The 15,346-nt window shown below is 41.2% G+C and overlaps 1 protein-coding gene across 3 annotated transcripts in view; it reads right to left on the reverse strand.

The window, feature by feature from the left end:
• dgkb (diacylglycerol kinase, beta) overlaps nucleotides 1-15,346 on the reverse strand; it is a 259,708-nt gene that overhangs the window by 115,301 nt on the left and 129,061 nt on the right. For all 3 annotated transcript variants that reach the window (XM_061915511.1, XM_061915509.1, XM_061915508.1), the window contains one exon: nucleotides 5,168-5,328. In XM_061915511.1, coding sequence (XP_061771495.1) covers nucleotides 5,168-5,328 — 161 coding nt within the window. The remainder of the gene's footprint in view (nucleotides 1-5,167; nucleotides 5,329-15,346) is intronic.

The following is a 15,346-nucleotide window of genomic DNA, read 5'->3' on the forward strand; positions in this document are numbered from 1 at the left end:
GGTGGCCTACAAAAAGCATCATCAAACAACTTTTAGGAGAGCAACTTTTCTATAAGTGACAAATGGACTGCTGATCTTTTGATTTGGGCCGTGTCATTACAGAAACAATCTACCCTCCATCAGCATAATCTCTCAGCTAATTATTAGCCTGACTCGTCGCCTAATCTTTACCCCACTCCTCATTTCAATAAAAAAATATGCAAAATGTGTCAAAAAAAAAAAACTATAATACGCACAAATCCATAGAGAGCTCAAAGTCCTTTTAATCCCCCATGAACAACTTCATTTGTCATCATCACGCCTGCTGCCTGCTAATCCTGCAAACACAGGAAGACTCCAGGAGGCAGAACGTGACGTCCAGCTACTGCAAATATTCTACAATGCAGAAGAAAGAAAAACAAGAAACTGTACAGCAGGAGTCACCAACGCGGTGCCCGCAGGCACCAGGTAGCCCGTAAGGACCAGATGAGTAGCCCGCTAGCCTGTTCTAAAAATAGCAGCACTTACCAGTGAGCTGCCTCTATTTTTTAAATTGTATTTATTTACTAGCAAGCTGGTCTCGCTTTGCTCGACATTTTTAATTCTAAAAGAGACAAAACTCAATTTGAATTTGAAAATCCAAGAAAATATTTTAAAGACTTGTTTAAATAAATTCATTTATTTTTTTACTTTGCTTCTTATAACTTTCAGAAAGACAATTTCAGAGAAAAAATACAACCTTAAAAAATATTTTGTATTTTTAAACACATATACCTTTTTACCTTTTAAATTCCTTCCTCTTCTTTCCTGACAATTTAAATCAATGTTCAAGTAAATTATTTTTTTTTTTATTGTAAAGAATAATAGATACATTTTTATTTAATTCTTCATTTTAGCTTCTGTTTAGGGATAGGTTGATTGGCAACACTAAATTGGCCCTAGTGTGTGAATGTGAGTGTGAATGTTGTTTGTCTATCTGTGTTGGCCCTGCGATGAGGGGGCGACTTGTCCAGGGTGTACACCGCCATCTGCCCCATTGTAGCTGAGATAGGCGCCAGCACCCCCCGCGACCCCGAAAGCGAATAAGCGGTAGGAAATGGATGGATGGAGCTTCTGTTTTTTCGACGAAGAATATTTGTGAAATATTTCTTCAAACTTATTATGATTAAAATTCAAAACGATTATTCTGGCAAATATTGAAAATCTTTAGAATCAAATTTAAATCTTATTTCAAAGTATTTTGAATTTCTTTTAAAATTTTTGTTCTGGAAAATCTAGAAGAAATAATGATTTGTCTTTGTTAGAAATATAGGTTGGTCCAATTTGTTATATATTCTAACAAAGTGCAGATTGGATTTTAACCTATTTAAAACATGTCATCAAAATTCTAAAATGTATCTTAATCAGGAAAAATCACTAATGATGTTCCATAAATTCTTTTTTTTATTTTTTCAAAAAGATTCGATTTAGCTAGTTTTTCTCTTCTTTTTTTCAGTTGAATTTTAAAGAGTCGAAATTAAAGATAAACTATGTTTCAAAATTTAATTTACATTTTTTTCCTGTTTTCTCGTCATTTAAACCGTTCAAATAAGTGTTTTTTTCATCATTTGTTCTCTACAAAAACCCTTCCGCAAAAGGAAAAGAAATGTACAACGGAATGACGGACAGAAACAGCCATTTTTTTTTACATATATATAGATGTATTTATTAAAGGTAAATTCAGCAAATTGGCTATTTTTGGCAATTTATTTAAGTGTGTATCAAACTGGTAGCCCTTTGCATTAATCAGTACCCAAGAAGTAGCTTTTGGTTTCAAAAAGGTTGGTGACCCCTGCTGTACACTCGTGAATAAAGGCCAACTTGGTTTCAGGAAATCTCAACGATTTGACAAAAGGCACTCACTTGACTACAGGGCTACATGAGTGCTACTAACTTGGAGCTGATGATGTGTGTTTGCGGCACTTACACATTAGTATTTTGACGGGTATATTTGCCCTTTTGTGCTGCACGGCGCTGCTCCATCAGCGAGAATTGGGGAAAGCTTTTACATCGCTTTTCCAACAACCCGGAAAGAAGACAAGTATGGGAAGTGAAGATTCGCCATCAACACTGAACAGTCTCCGATTACAGCTTCTTGTGCCAGGTAAACACACGACGCAACACCTGTGTTTTACTCAGGTTAGAGCAGTGGTTCTCAAATGGGGGTACGCGTACCCCTGGGTGTACTTGAAGGTATGCCAAGGGGTATGTGGGATTTTTTAAACATATTCTAAAAATAGCAAAAAAATCAAAGATCCTTTATAAATATATTTATTGAATACTACTTCAACAAAATATGAATATAAGTTCATAAACTGTGAAAAAAAATACAACAGTTTTGACAGCTAGATATTTTGTGGACATGTTCCATAAATATTGATGTTAAAGATTTCTATTTTGTGAAGAAATGTTTAGAATTAGGTTCATGAATCCAGATGGATCTCTATTACAATCCCCAAAGAGGGCACTTTAAGTTGATTACTTCTATGTGTAGAAATCTTTATTTATAATTGCATCACTTGTTTATTTTTCAACAAGCTTTTAGTTATTTTTATATCTTTTTGTCCAAATAGTTCAAGAAAGACCACTAAAAATGAGCAATATTTTGCACTTTTTTACAATTTCATAAATCAGAAACTGATGACATAGTGCTGTATTTTAATTCTTTATCTCTTTTTTTCAACCAAAAATGCTTTGCCTCTGTTTAGGGCAGGAGTGTCAAACTCATTTTAGATGGGGGGTCACATGGAGAAAAATCTACTCCCGAGTGGGCCGGACTGGTAAAATCACGGCACGATAACTTAAAAACAAAGACAACTTCAGATTTCACAGCAAAATTAGGCATAATAATGTGTTAATTCCACAACTGTATATATCGGTATCGGTTGATATCAGAATCAGTAATTAAGAGTTGGCCAATATTGCAATATCAGATATCGGCAAATGACCCATTGTCGGACATCTCTAGTCGTTATTTATACTTTCTGAATAAATGATGTGATAAGGTTCATCAGTCCACTCATTGGTGTTTAATTTCAATCCATCAAGATAATAAAAGATCAACATCAAATTACAGGATGTTATTTATGTAGTTTGCTAATTTTCCTCGACTGCTGCATTAACATTATTTGTTTTTGTTTCTCCATATGTAGCGTTATCTACAACAGGGTTCGGCAACCTTTACCACTCAAAGAGCCATTTTGACCGGTTTCACAAAATAAAGAAAAACAATGGGAGCCACAAAACTCTTTTGAAATTTAAAATGAAATAACACTGCATACAGAGTTTTTTTTTTTTGCTATGTCTAAACCAGGGGTCTCAGACACGCGGCCCACACCTTAATATGAAAATTTAACATTAGCGCGGCCCGCAGGATTTATATGAATGCCGCTTGACAGCATCACACTTTCCAACTCTCCTAATTTTTCCTGGAGACTGTAGAATTTCCAAAAAGTTATATTTTGGTTCCATCTGACCACATGACATTCTCCCAATCCTCTGCTGTATCATCCATGTATCCATTTTGGTATAAACTCAACTCATCGTGTTTGGAGGAAGAAGAATACTGAGTTGCATCCCAAGAACACCATACGTACTGTGAAGCATGGGGGTGGAAACATCATGCTTTGGGGCTGTTTTTTCTGCTAAGGGGACAGGACGATTGATCAGTGTTAAGGAAAGAATGAATGGGGCCATGTATCGTAGATTTTGAGCCAAAACCTCCTTCCATCAGTGAGAGCTTTGAATGGTTGACCAAATACTTATTTTCCACCATAATTTACAAAGAAATTCTTTAAAATTCCTACAATGTGAATTCCTGGATTTTTTTTTCACATTCTGTCTCTCACAGTTGAAGTGTACCTATGAGGAAAATTACAGACCTCTCCATAATTCGCTCCTGAGTATAAGTCGCACCCCTGGCCAAACTATGGAAAACACTGCGACCTATAGTCCGAAAAATACGGTACATATACATATACATATACATATACATATACATATATATATATATATATATATATATATATATATATATATATATATATATATATATATATATATATATATAAATAAATAAATACACATATAAAAGTCTAGACACCCTTGGTATAAGATAATTGGTAACTCTTTTAATGACACTTTTAGTCATTTACAGTGGGGCAAAAAAGCCCGCCTTTTGGTCTTCGTCAAGACACATGCCGCCGAATTTTGTATATAATACATATGCATGTATATACACAAATACAGTACATATCTACACATGTGTTTTGTATGTACAGTATGTACGGTGGGGCGAAAAAGTATTTAGTCAGCCACCGATTATGCAAGTTCTCCCACTTAAAATGATGAGAGAGGTCTGTAATTTTCATCATAGGTACACTTCAACTGTGAGAGACAGAATGTGAAAAAAAATCCAGGAATTCACATTGTAGGAATTTTAAATCATTTATTTGTAAATTAAGGTGGAAAATAAGAATTTGGTCAACCGTTCAAAGCTTTCGCTGATGGAATGAGGTTTTGGCTCAAAATCTCACCATACATGGACGACTGATCCGTGTTAAGGAAAAAATGAATGGGGCCATGTATCGTGAGATTTTGAGCCAAAACCTCCTTCCATCAGTGAGAGCTTTGAATGGTTGACTAAAATAATTATTTTCCACCATAATTTCTTTAAAATTCCTACAATGTGAATTCCTGGATTTTTTTTTCACATTCTGTCTCTCACAGTTGAAGTGTACCTATGATGAAAATTACAGACCTCTGTCATCATTTTAAGTGGGAGAACTTGCACAGTCGGTGGCTGATTTAATACTTTTTTGCCTCACTGTATGTCTTCCTTTGCAATTTGGTGTAGTGTTCTTCCACTAAAAAGCCCTCCAAGTAAGAAATAGTCATGAAAAAAACACCTGTTCCTGGGTGACAACGTTAGCAACTCTATTCGTCTAATACCTTGTGACGAGGTCGTTAAGAGGCCTCCGAGGCAATTCTTTCTAATCCCACAGCGCAGAGTGTGGCCCCTCCTCTGCCGGCGGCAAATGTCAACGAGCGTATTTCCCCCCTGACATTTGTCAGTAATGACATAACGCGAGCGTGCTTACGGACGTATTTGCGTGTTTTTGACTGATGTGCGGAGAACGGGCGAGCTCACCACGCCGATGGAGAAGTAGTTGTTGACGATGCTGTACGGCACCGGGTCGCCTCGCTCGTCCTTGTCCGTGGACGTCACGTCGATCTTCCAGCGGTCCAGCATCACCTCGCTGCTGTTCTCGATGTCCCGCAGGATCTTCAGCAGGCTCTCGCCCTCGTAGCCTCGTGGAAAGAACGTCACAGCGTTTTATTGAGAAGTTAGGATCTTATAATCAAAACACTTCTTGATTTGATATTGAATCATAAAAACAAATATAACTGGTGGAGAAACAGAATAACCTTGGAATAACATTGACCCCTACCTTGTGTCATACAGCCTTTAAAATCAATAGGGTTCTTGCGAAATTGAAAAATTGGTAACATCCCAGGTCATTTTGTCAGACTTCCTTTGAAAATCAATAGGATTTTTTTTTTTTTAATTAACATCCTTTAAAGGTTAACGACTGGTTGAACCTTAAAACCGGAACATGTGACAAGGTGTTTAGCCCCAATTGCACCAATATCCTTTAAAATCAATAGGGTTATTGCTTTGATGACTAATAATTTGATCGACGATTTGGCTAAAATTGGTGATACTACACTTGGATTTGGCATTATAATTTAAAATTGTGAGGGAGGTTCTTTCCATGGTCCTCTTGTATGTGGTGTTTTTAAAAAATCAATAGAGTTCTTGCTTTTACAAAAAAACAACCAAACAAAAAACACCACTGCAAGGTTGACTATTATGACTGATTTAAATGTGTTAAACAGCATGTGTGTCAAATGTTGCCTTTGAGTTATTTTATTGTTAGAGAGGTTCTTTAAAAATCAATAGAGTTCTTGCTTTTTACAAAAGACATACCTCAAAATTGACATTGATGACTGGTTTAAGGATGTTAAACAGCATTTGTGTTACATTTTGCTTTTGAGTTCACCATCCCTGGTTTTATTGTGAAGGAGGTTCTTTAAATATCAATAGAGTTCTTGCTTTGACAAAAAAATACACGTGAGGTCCACCAATATGACTGGTTTAAAGGTGTTAAACAGCATGTGTGGTAAATGTTGTTTTCAATTTTTACCAATTTTGGTCATCATGTGTGTGATGTTCTTTAAAAATCAATAGCGTTCTTGCTTTAACAAATAATGACAATAATGGTCGGTTTAAAGGAGATAAAAAAGGAAGTGTGTAGATTGTTACCTATGATTTCACCATTTTTGGTCATCCTGTGTGATGTTCTATAAAAATCAACAGAGCTCTTGCTTTTACAACAACAACAAAAACACCACTGCAAGGTTGAATGTCATGACTAATTTAGATGTGTTAAACATGTGTGTCAAATGTTGCCTTTCAGTTATTTTATTGTGAGAGAGGTTCTTTAAAAATCAATAGAGTTCTTGCTTTAACAAATAATGACATTAATGATTGGTTTGAAGGAGATAAAAAGGGAAGTCTGTTGAATGTTGCTAATGATTTCACCATTTTTGGTCATCCTGTGTGATGTTCTATAAAAATGAACAGAGCTCTTGCTTTTACAACAACAACAAAAACACCACTGCAAGGTTGACTACTATGACTGATTTAAATGTGTTAAACATGTGTGTCAAATGTTGCCTTTGAGTTATTTTATTGTTAGAGAGGTTCATTAAAAATCAATAGAGTTCTTGCTTTTTACAAAAAACATACCTGCAAAATTGACATTGATGACTGGTTTAACGATGTTAAACAGCATTTGTGTTACATTTTGCTTTTGCGTTCACCATTCCTGGTTTTATTGTGAAGGAGGTTCTTTAAATATCAATAGAGTTCTTGCTTTTATAAATACCACACCTGCAATGTTGATTTTAAACAGCATGTGTGTTAAATTTTGTCTTTTATTTCACTATCCGTGGTCATGTTGTATGTGAAGTTCTTTAAAAATCAATAGAGTTCTTGCTTTGACAAAAAACACACGTGAGGTTGACCAATATAACTGGTTTAAAGGTGTTAAACAGCATGTGTGGTAAATTTTGTTTACCAATTTTGGTCATCTTGGGTGTTATGTTCTTTAAAAATCAATAGCGTTCTTGCTTTAACAAATAATGACTGTGGCAGGGGCGTGGTCCACGCGTTCCCTGCGGGCGGGGTGTGTGCAGCGATCGGCCATGAAGCAGCTGACAGGTGAGTAGATGAGCTCAGCTGGAACGAGTTATCTAATCACCTGTTCCTTTATTAGCGGCGCGGGAAACCTTGAGGGGGAGAGGACACAGGCGGAGCAGAGGACACACGCAGAGCGGAGGACGATCGACTGAAAAGCCGAAGTGAAGAAATAACTAAAAAGATTGTGGATTGCAAGTACGGGCTGAAAAGCCAAAACTGACATTTGTGTGAACAAACAGTAATTAAAAAGTGTAAACCTGCTCAAGTGTGCTGCTCCTTCCCTGTGCTCCCAGAAGAACAAGCAGGATCTTGCTACATTGGCACCCAACAGATCACGAAGATGTCGGCACCAACCCCCCTGGAAGCGCTGGGCCAAGTCCTGTCGGAAGTGTCTGCGGCGAGCCGACAACAGACCAAAGTGCTGCAGGCATTGATGGGCCGAGCAGAGACAGCGGGTGGGTCATCTGCCATGAAGCGCATGGTGGAGGGGGAGGACCCACAAACTTTTTTGGAAGTCTTCGAGGCCACGGCGACCTCGAGCAAGTGGCCGGAGGAAGAATGGGGCGCGCGGCTGCTGCCACTCTTGGCGGGGGAGGCGCAGCGGGCGGCGTTCAGTCTCCCAGCGCCGGCCCGCGCGCACTACATCAACCAAAGGCACGCCATCCTGGACCGAGTAGGCAGCAGCCCCGAAGACCACCGCCGACAATTCCGGGCCATGAAATTGGAGCCGGAGGGCCGGCCGTTCGTGTTCTGTCATCGACTAAGGGATGCAGCGATCAGATGGCTTCAGCCCAACGGGCAGGGCCAGGAGATGCTGGAGGCGGTCGTCCTGGAGCAGTTCCTTGACGGCATCCCGGCGAGAACATCTGCGTGGGTACGGTACCACAGCCTGCCTGACGTGAAGGCAGCAGTAAAGCTGGCGGAGGAGCACCTGGCGGTCCACCGAGAAACTGCGACGACATCGACCGGAACTTTGCGCGAGGCATGGGATCAGGTCGATTTTATGGACGGTCAGCTGGTGCGCCCGGGGAAAGCGTGGGTATTCCCCCATTTTTCCATTAGGGATAGACTGTATCGAGTGTGCCGTGACACGCAAACCGGGAAGAATACACCCAATTGTTGGTGCCAAAATGCCGCCGGGAAATGGTTTTCCAGGCGGCACATTTCAATCCCATGGCTGGCCATTTAGGATATGATAAAACACTTAATCGGGTCATGGTCTGATTCTATTGGCCGGGCCTCCGGGCAGACATACGCGATGGTGCGCGGCCTGTCCGGACTGCCAGCGGGTGAACCGCGCAGCCACCCCAAAGGCGCCTTTACGCCCATTACCACTCATGGAGGTCCCGTTCGAAAGAATTGGGATGGACCTCATCGGACCATTTAACCCGAGCACACGGGGGTACCGCTTTGTGTTAGTCCTGGTGGATTACGCAACGCGGTATCCCGAAGCAGTGCCGCTGCGCTCCATCTCCGCCAAAAGTGTGGCGCAAGCACTCTTCACGGTCATTTCCTGCGTCGGAATCCCGAAAGAGATTTTGACGGACCAGGGCACGTCCTTTATGTCACGCACGATAAAGGAACTTTACGGATTACTGGGGATTAAGGCCATCCGCACTAGCGTATACCATCCACAAACGGACGGGCTGGTGGAGAGGTTTAATAAAACGCTTAAAACCATGATCCGTAAATTTATGCACGAGGACAAACAAAATTGGGATAAATGGTTGGACCTCCTAATGTTTGCGATGCGGGAGGTACCTCAGGCCTCCCTCGGTTCTGCACCGTTCGAGTTACTGTACGGCCGAAGGCCCCGTGGAGTATTGGACGTCATTAAGGAAAGCTGGGAGGACGGTCCAAGCTCCAGCAAAAATGAGATTCAATACGTCTTGGACATGCGGGCAAAACTCCACAAGGTGGGGCACTTGTCACGTGAGAATTTGCGCCTTGCCCAAGAGCGTCAACAGCGCACGTATAATAAACGGGTCCAACTGCGTAAATTTTCACCAGGAGAAAAAGTACTTGTGTTGCTTCCAACGTCAAGCTCCAAATTTCTTGCAAAGTGGCAAGGACCCTTTGAGGTCACACGGCAAGTGGGGGGTGTCGATTATGAGGTCCGGCGCTCGGACCGACACGGAGACACCCAAATATACCATTTGAACCTGCTGAAGGCATGGAGAGAGGCCAAGCCGGTAACAGTAGAGGCCAGCTTCTCTGTGATGACCAGCTCACATTGGCGCAGAGAGCGGAGGTGGCTGAATTACAGCGGCGCTACTCAGATGTGTTCTACTCTCGGCCCGGGCGCACGGATCTTGTCCGACATCACATAGAGACCAGCCCGGGGGTTACGGTGCGGTCTCTGGCATATCGGCTGCCCGAACACAAGCGTAAAGTGGTTCGGGAAGAATTAAAAACTATGCTTGCGTTGGGGGTGATAGAAGAATCCCACAGCGCATGGTGCAGTCCCATTGACTTAGTAGGGAAGAAGGATGGGACTGTGCGGTTCTGTGTGGATTACCGCAGGGTGAATGACATTTCATGTTTTGACGCGTACCCAATCCCTCGGGTCGACGAGCTCCTAGATCGGCTGGGCACTGCTCGTTTTTTTACGACACTGGATTTGACGAAGGGCTACTGGCAGATTCCCTTGTCTCCAGAGTCCCGAGAAAAAACGGCCTTTGCTACTCCGGAAGGTTTGTACCAATTCGTGACACTTCCATTTGGCTTGTTCGGTGCGCCGGCCACGTTCCTGCGCCTCATGGACCGGGTGCTGCGACCCCATGCGGCATACGCGGCTGCCTACCTGGATGACGTAATCATCCAGAGTAGCAGCTGGGAACAGCACATGCGGCGGGTGGGGGTGGTGCTGGAGTCCCTGAGGCGGGCGGGGCTCACCGCCAACCCGGCGAAGTGCGCCGTTGGCCGGAGGGAGGTACAGTATCTGGCGTACCACTTGGGGGGGGGGGGGGGGGGGGGGGGGGGGCAGGTGCGGCCCCAGGTGGACAAAACGGCGGCCATCGCGGCATGTCCACCTCCCAAGACGAAAAAAGAGGTGAGGCAGTTTTTGGGATTGGCAGGCTATTCCCGCCGGTTCATTCCCCAGTTCGCGGAATGGACCAGCCCACTGACTGACCTCACCCGAAAGGGTGCTCCAGAACTGGTCCAGTGGACGGAGCAGTGCCAGCGGGCATTTGAGAAGGTAAAAGCAGGATTCTGTGAGGAGCCGGTACTGCACATGCCAAATTTTAACATCCCTTTTTGTCTGCAGGCGGACGCGTCGAGCCGGGGACTGGGGGCGGTACTGTCACAGCGGATGGAGGGCGCCGACCGCCCCGTACTGTACATCAGCCGGAAGCTCTCGGACCGGGAGGTGAGGTACAGCACAGTGGAGAGGGAGTGCCTCGCCATCCGGTGGGGGCCCTCCGCTACTACCTGCCGGGGAGCGCCTTCAGTCTCTGCTCAGACCACAAACCGCTACAATGGCTCCACCGCATGAAAAACACTAATGCGCGGATCACCCGGTGGTACCTGGCATTACGGCCCTACAACTTCCGGGTGGTCCACAGGCCGGGCACGCAGATGGCCGTGGCCGACTTCCTCTCTCGCCCAGGGGAGGGGGGAGGGGGGGGAGGGGGCGGGGCCAGATGGGTGTCCGGCCTGAGTCTGGCGGTGGAGGCATGTGGCAGGGGCGTGGTCCACGCGTTCCCTGCGGGTGGGGTGTGTGCAGCGATCGGCCATGAAGCAGCTGACAGGTGAGTAGATGAGCTCAGCTGGAACGAGTTATCTAATCACCTGTTCCTTTATTAGCGGCGCGGGAAACCTTGAGGGGGAGAGGACACACGCGGAGCGGAGGACGATCGACTGAAAAGCCGAAGTGAAGAAATAACTAAAAACATTGTGGATTGCAAGTACGGGCTGAAAAGCCAAAACTGACATTTGTGTGAACAAATAGTAATTAAAAAGTGTAAACCTCCTCGAGTGTGCTGCTCCTTCCCTGTGCTCACAGAAGAACAAGCAGGATCTTGTTACAATGACATTAATGATTGGTTTGAAGGAGATAAAAAAGGAAGTGTGTTGAATGTTGCTAATGATTTCACCATTTTTGGTCATCCTGTGTGATGTTCTATAAAAATCAATAGAGTTCTTGCTTTTACAACAATAACAAAAACACCACTGCAAGGTTGACTATTATGACTGATTTATGTGTTAAACATGTGTCAAATGTTGCCTTTGAGTTATTTTATTGTTAGAGAGGTTCTTTAAAAATCAATAGAGTTCTTGGTTTTTACAAAAAACATACCTGCAAAATTGACATTGACTGGTTTAACGATGTTAAACAGCATGTGTGTTACATTTTGCTTTTGAGTTCACCATCCCTGGTTTAATTGTGAAGGTTATTTAAATATCAATAGAGTTCTTGCTTTTATAAATACCACACCTGCAATGTTGACTATTATGACTGGTTTAAAGGTTTTAAACAGCATTTGTGTTGAATTTTGTCTTTTATTTCACTTTCCGTGGTCATGTCATATGTTATGTTTTTTAAAAATCAATAGAGTTCTTGCTTTGACAAAAAACACATGTGAGGTCGACCAGTATGACTGGTTTAAGGGTGTTAAACAGCGTGTGTGGTAAATTTTGTTTTCGATTTTTACCAATTGTGGTTATCTTGTGTGATCTTTAAAAATCAATAGCGTTCTTTAACAAATAATGACAATGATTGGTTTAAAGGAGATAAAAAAGGAAGTGTGTTGAATGTTGCTAATTCCACCATTTTTGGTCATCTTGTGTGATGTTCTATAAAAATCAATAGAGTTCTGGCTTTTACAAATACAAATCCTGCTAAGTTGAAGACAGGTAGACCCCAGAAGTGACAACATATTTAGCCTTATTTGATTTTGTTGGTTTGTGTCAAATATAATTTAAAATCAACAGGGTTCTTGCTTTGACGAATAACACGCCAGGGAGGTTGAGCATTTTAACTGATTTAAAGCAATTTATCAGCCTTTGTGTGAATTTTGCTTTTGATTTTTACCATTTCTGACCATGTAAGAAGTTCTTTAAAAATTAGAGTTCTTGCTTCGAAAAATAAGCATGTGAGGTTGGCGATTATGACGGGTTTAAAGATGTTAAACATTTGTGGTAAATTTTGTTATTGATTTCACCAATTTTGGTCATCTTGTGTGTGATGTTCTTTAAAAACCAGTAGAGTTCTTGCATTAACAAACACACGTGTGAGATCCACCATTATGACTGGGTTAAAGATTTGAAACAGCATGTGTGTTAAATGTCTTTTATTTCACTATCCATGGTCATCCTGTATGTGATGTTCTTTGAAAATCATTAGGGTTCTTTCTTTGACAAAATACACACACTATGTTGACTATAGTGAGCGGTTTAAATTAAAAGTGTTCAACAAGATGTGTGTCAATTGTTGCCTTTGATTTCCCCATACTTGGTCATGTTGTGTGTGATGCTTTTTTAAAATCAATAGAGTTATTTCTTCTGTTTAAAAACAAAACAAACAAGCCTGCGATTTTGAAGAATGGTTGAAGCGTATAGCTGGTAGAGATTGATAACAAGGTCTGAAGCCTCAATTGCCTTTTAGTCTGTGTCAAATATCAATTAAAATCAACAGGGTTCTTGCTTTAACAAGTAACACACAAGTACAGTTGGCTATTATGATCAGACTAAACGGTTCAAAAGGAAGTGTTAAATGTTGCCTCTGATTTCAAAATTTTTGGTCATCTTGTGTGATGTTCTTTAAAAAAAATCAATAGAGTGACTGAGGTTGGCGATTATGACTGGTTTAAAGGCATTAAACAGCATGTGTGTTAAATTTTGTTTTTGATTTCACCAATTTTGGTCAAGTTCTTGCTTTGACCAATAACAAGCATGTGAGGTAGGCTATTATGACTGATTTACAGGCCTTAAACAGCATGTGTGGCAAATGTTTTTGCTTTTAACAATTTTGGTCATCTTGTTTGTGATGTTCTTAAAAACAAATACAGTTCTTGCAAGTAACAAGTCAGTTTGGTTGACCATTATGACGGATTTAAAGGAGTTTAACAGCTTCTCTGTTACATTTTGCTTTTGATTTCGCAATTATTGGTCATCTTGTGTGTGATGTTTTTAAAAAAACAAATAGAATTCTTGCTTTGACAAGTAACAAGCCAGTTTGGTCGACCATTATGACTGAATTTAAAGGAGTTTAACAGCCTGTTACATTTTGCTTTTGATTTTGCAATTATTGGTCATCTTGTTTGTGATGTTCTTAAAAAACAAATAGAATTCTTGCTTTGACAAATAAAAAGCCAGTTTGGTCGACCATTATGACTGATTTAAAGGAGTTTAACAGCCTGTGTGTTACATTTTGCTTTTGATTTCGCAATTATTGGTCATATTGTGGGTGATGGTCTTAAAAAAAAATAGTATTCTTGCTTTGACAAGTAACGAGCCAATTTTGTCGACCATTATGACTGATTTTAAGGAGTTTAACAGCCTGTGTGTTACAATTTGCTTTTTTGATTCCGCAATTAGGGCTTCACGGTGGCAGAGGGGTTAGTGCGTCTGCCTCACAATACGAAGGTCCTGCAGTCCTGGGTTCAAATCCAGGCTCGGGATCTTTCTGTGTGGAGTTTGCATGTTCTCCCCGTGAATGCGTGGGTTCCCTCCGGGTACTCCGGCTTCCTCCCACCTCCAAAGACATGCACCTGGGGATAGGTTGATTGGCAACACTAAATTGGCCCTAGTGTGTGAATGTGAGTGTGAATGTTGTCTGTCTATCTGTGTTGGCCCTGCAATGAGGTGGCGACTTGTCCAGGGTGTACCCCGCCTTCCGCCCGATTGTAGCTGAGATAGGCCCCAGCGCCCCCCGCGACCCCGAACGGGAATAAGTGGCAGAAAATGGATGGATGGATGGATTTTGCAATTATTGGTCATCTTGTTTGTGATGTTCTTAAAAAACTAATATAATTCTTGCTTTGACAAGTAACAAGTCAGTTTGGTCGACCATAAGACTAAATTTAAAGGAGTTTAACAGCTTCTGTGTTACATTTTGCTTTTGATTTCGCAATTATTGGTCATCTTGTTTGTGATGTTCTTAAAAAACAAATAGAATTCTTGCTTTGACAAGTAACAAGCCAGTTTGGTCGACCGTTATGACTGAATTTAAAGGAGTTTAACAGTTTCTGTGTTACATTTTGCTTTTGATTTCGCAATTATTGGTCATCTTGTTTGTGATGTTCTTTAAAAACTAATAGAGTTCTTGCTTTGAACAATAACAAGCATGTGAGGTAGGCGATTATGACTGATTTACAGGCCTTAAACAACATGTTTGGTAAATGTTTTTGCTTTCACCAATTTTGGTCATCTTGTTTGTGATGTTCTTAATAACAAATAGAGTTCTTGCAAGTAGCAAGTCAGTTTGGTTGACCATTATGACTGATTTAAAGGAGTTTAACAGCTTCTGTGTTACATTTTGCTTTTGATTTCGCAATCATTGGTCATCTTGTGTGTGATGTTTTTAAAAAACAGAGTTCTTGCTTTGACAAGTAACAAGCCAGTTTGGTTGACCATAATGACTGAATTTAAAGAAGTTTAACAGCCTGTGTGTTACATTTTGCTTTTGATTTCGCAATTATTGGTCATCTTGTCTGTGATGTTCTTAAAAAACAAATAGAATTCTTGCTTTGACAAGTAACAAGCCAGTTTGGTCGACCATTATGACTGAATTTAAAGGAGTTTAACAGCCTGTGTGTTACATGTTTCCTTTTGATTTTGCAATTATTGGTCATCTTGTTTGTGATGTTCTTTAAAAACTAATAGAGTTCTTGCTTTGACCAATAACAAGCATGTGAGGTAGGCGATTATGACTGATTTACAGGCCTTAAACAGCATGTGTGGTAAATGTTTTTGCTTTCACCAATTTTGGTCATCTTGTTTGTGATGTTCTTAAAAACAAATAGAGTTCTTGCAAGTAACAAGCCAGTTTGGTCGACCATTATGACTGATTTAAAGGAGTTTAACAGCCTGTGTGTTACATTTTGCTTTTGATCTCGCAAT

Source organism: Nerophis ophidion, linkage group LG11 (genome assembly GCF_033978795.1).
Source record: "Nerophis ophidion isolate RoL-2023_Sa linkage group LG11, RoL_Noph_v1.0, whole genome shotgun sequence".
Lineage (NCBI taxonomy): Eukaryota > Metazoa > Chordata > Actinopteri > Syngnathiformes > Syngnathidae > Nerophis > Nerophis ophidion.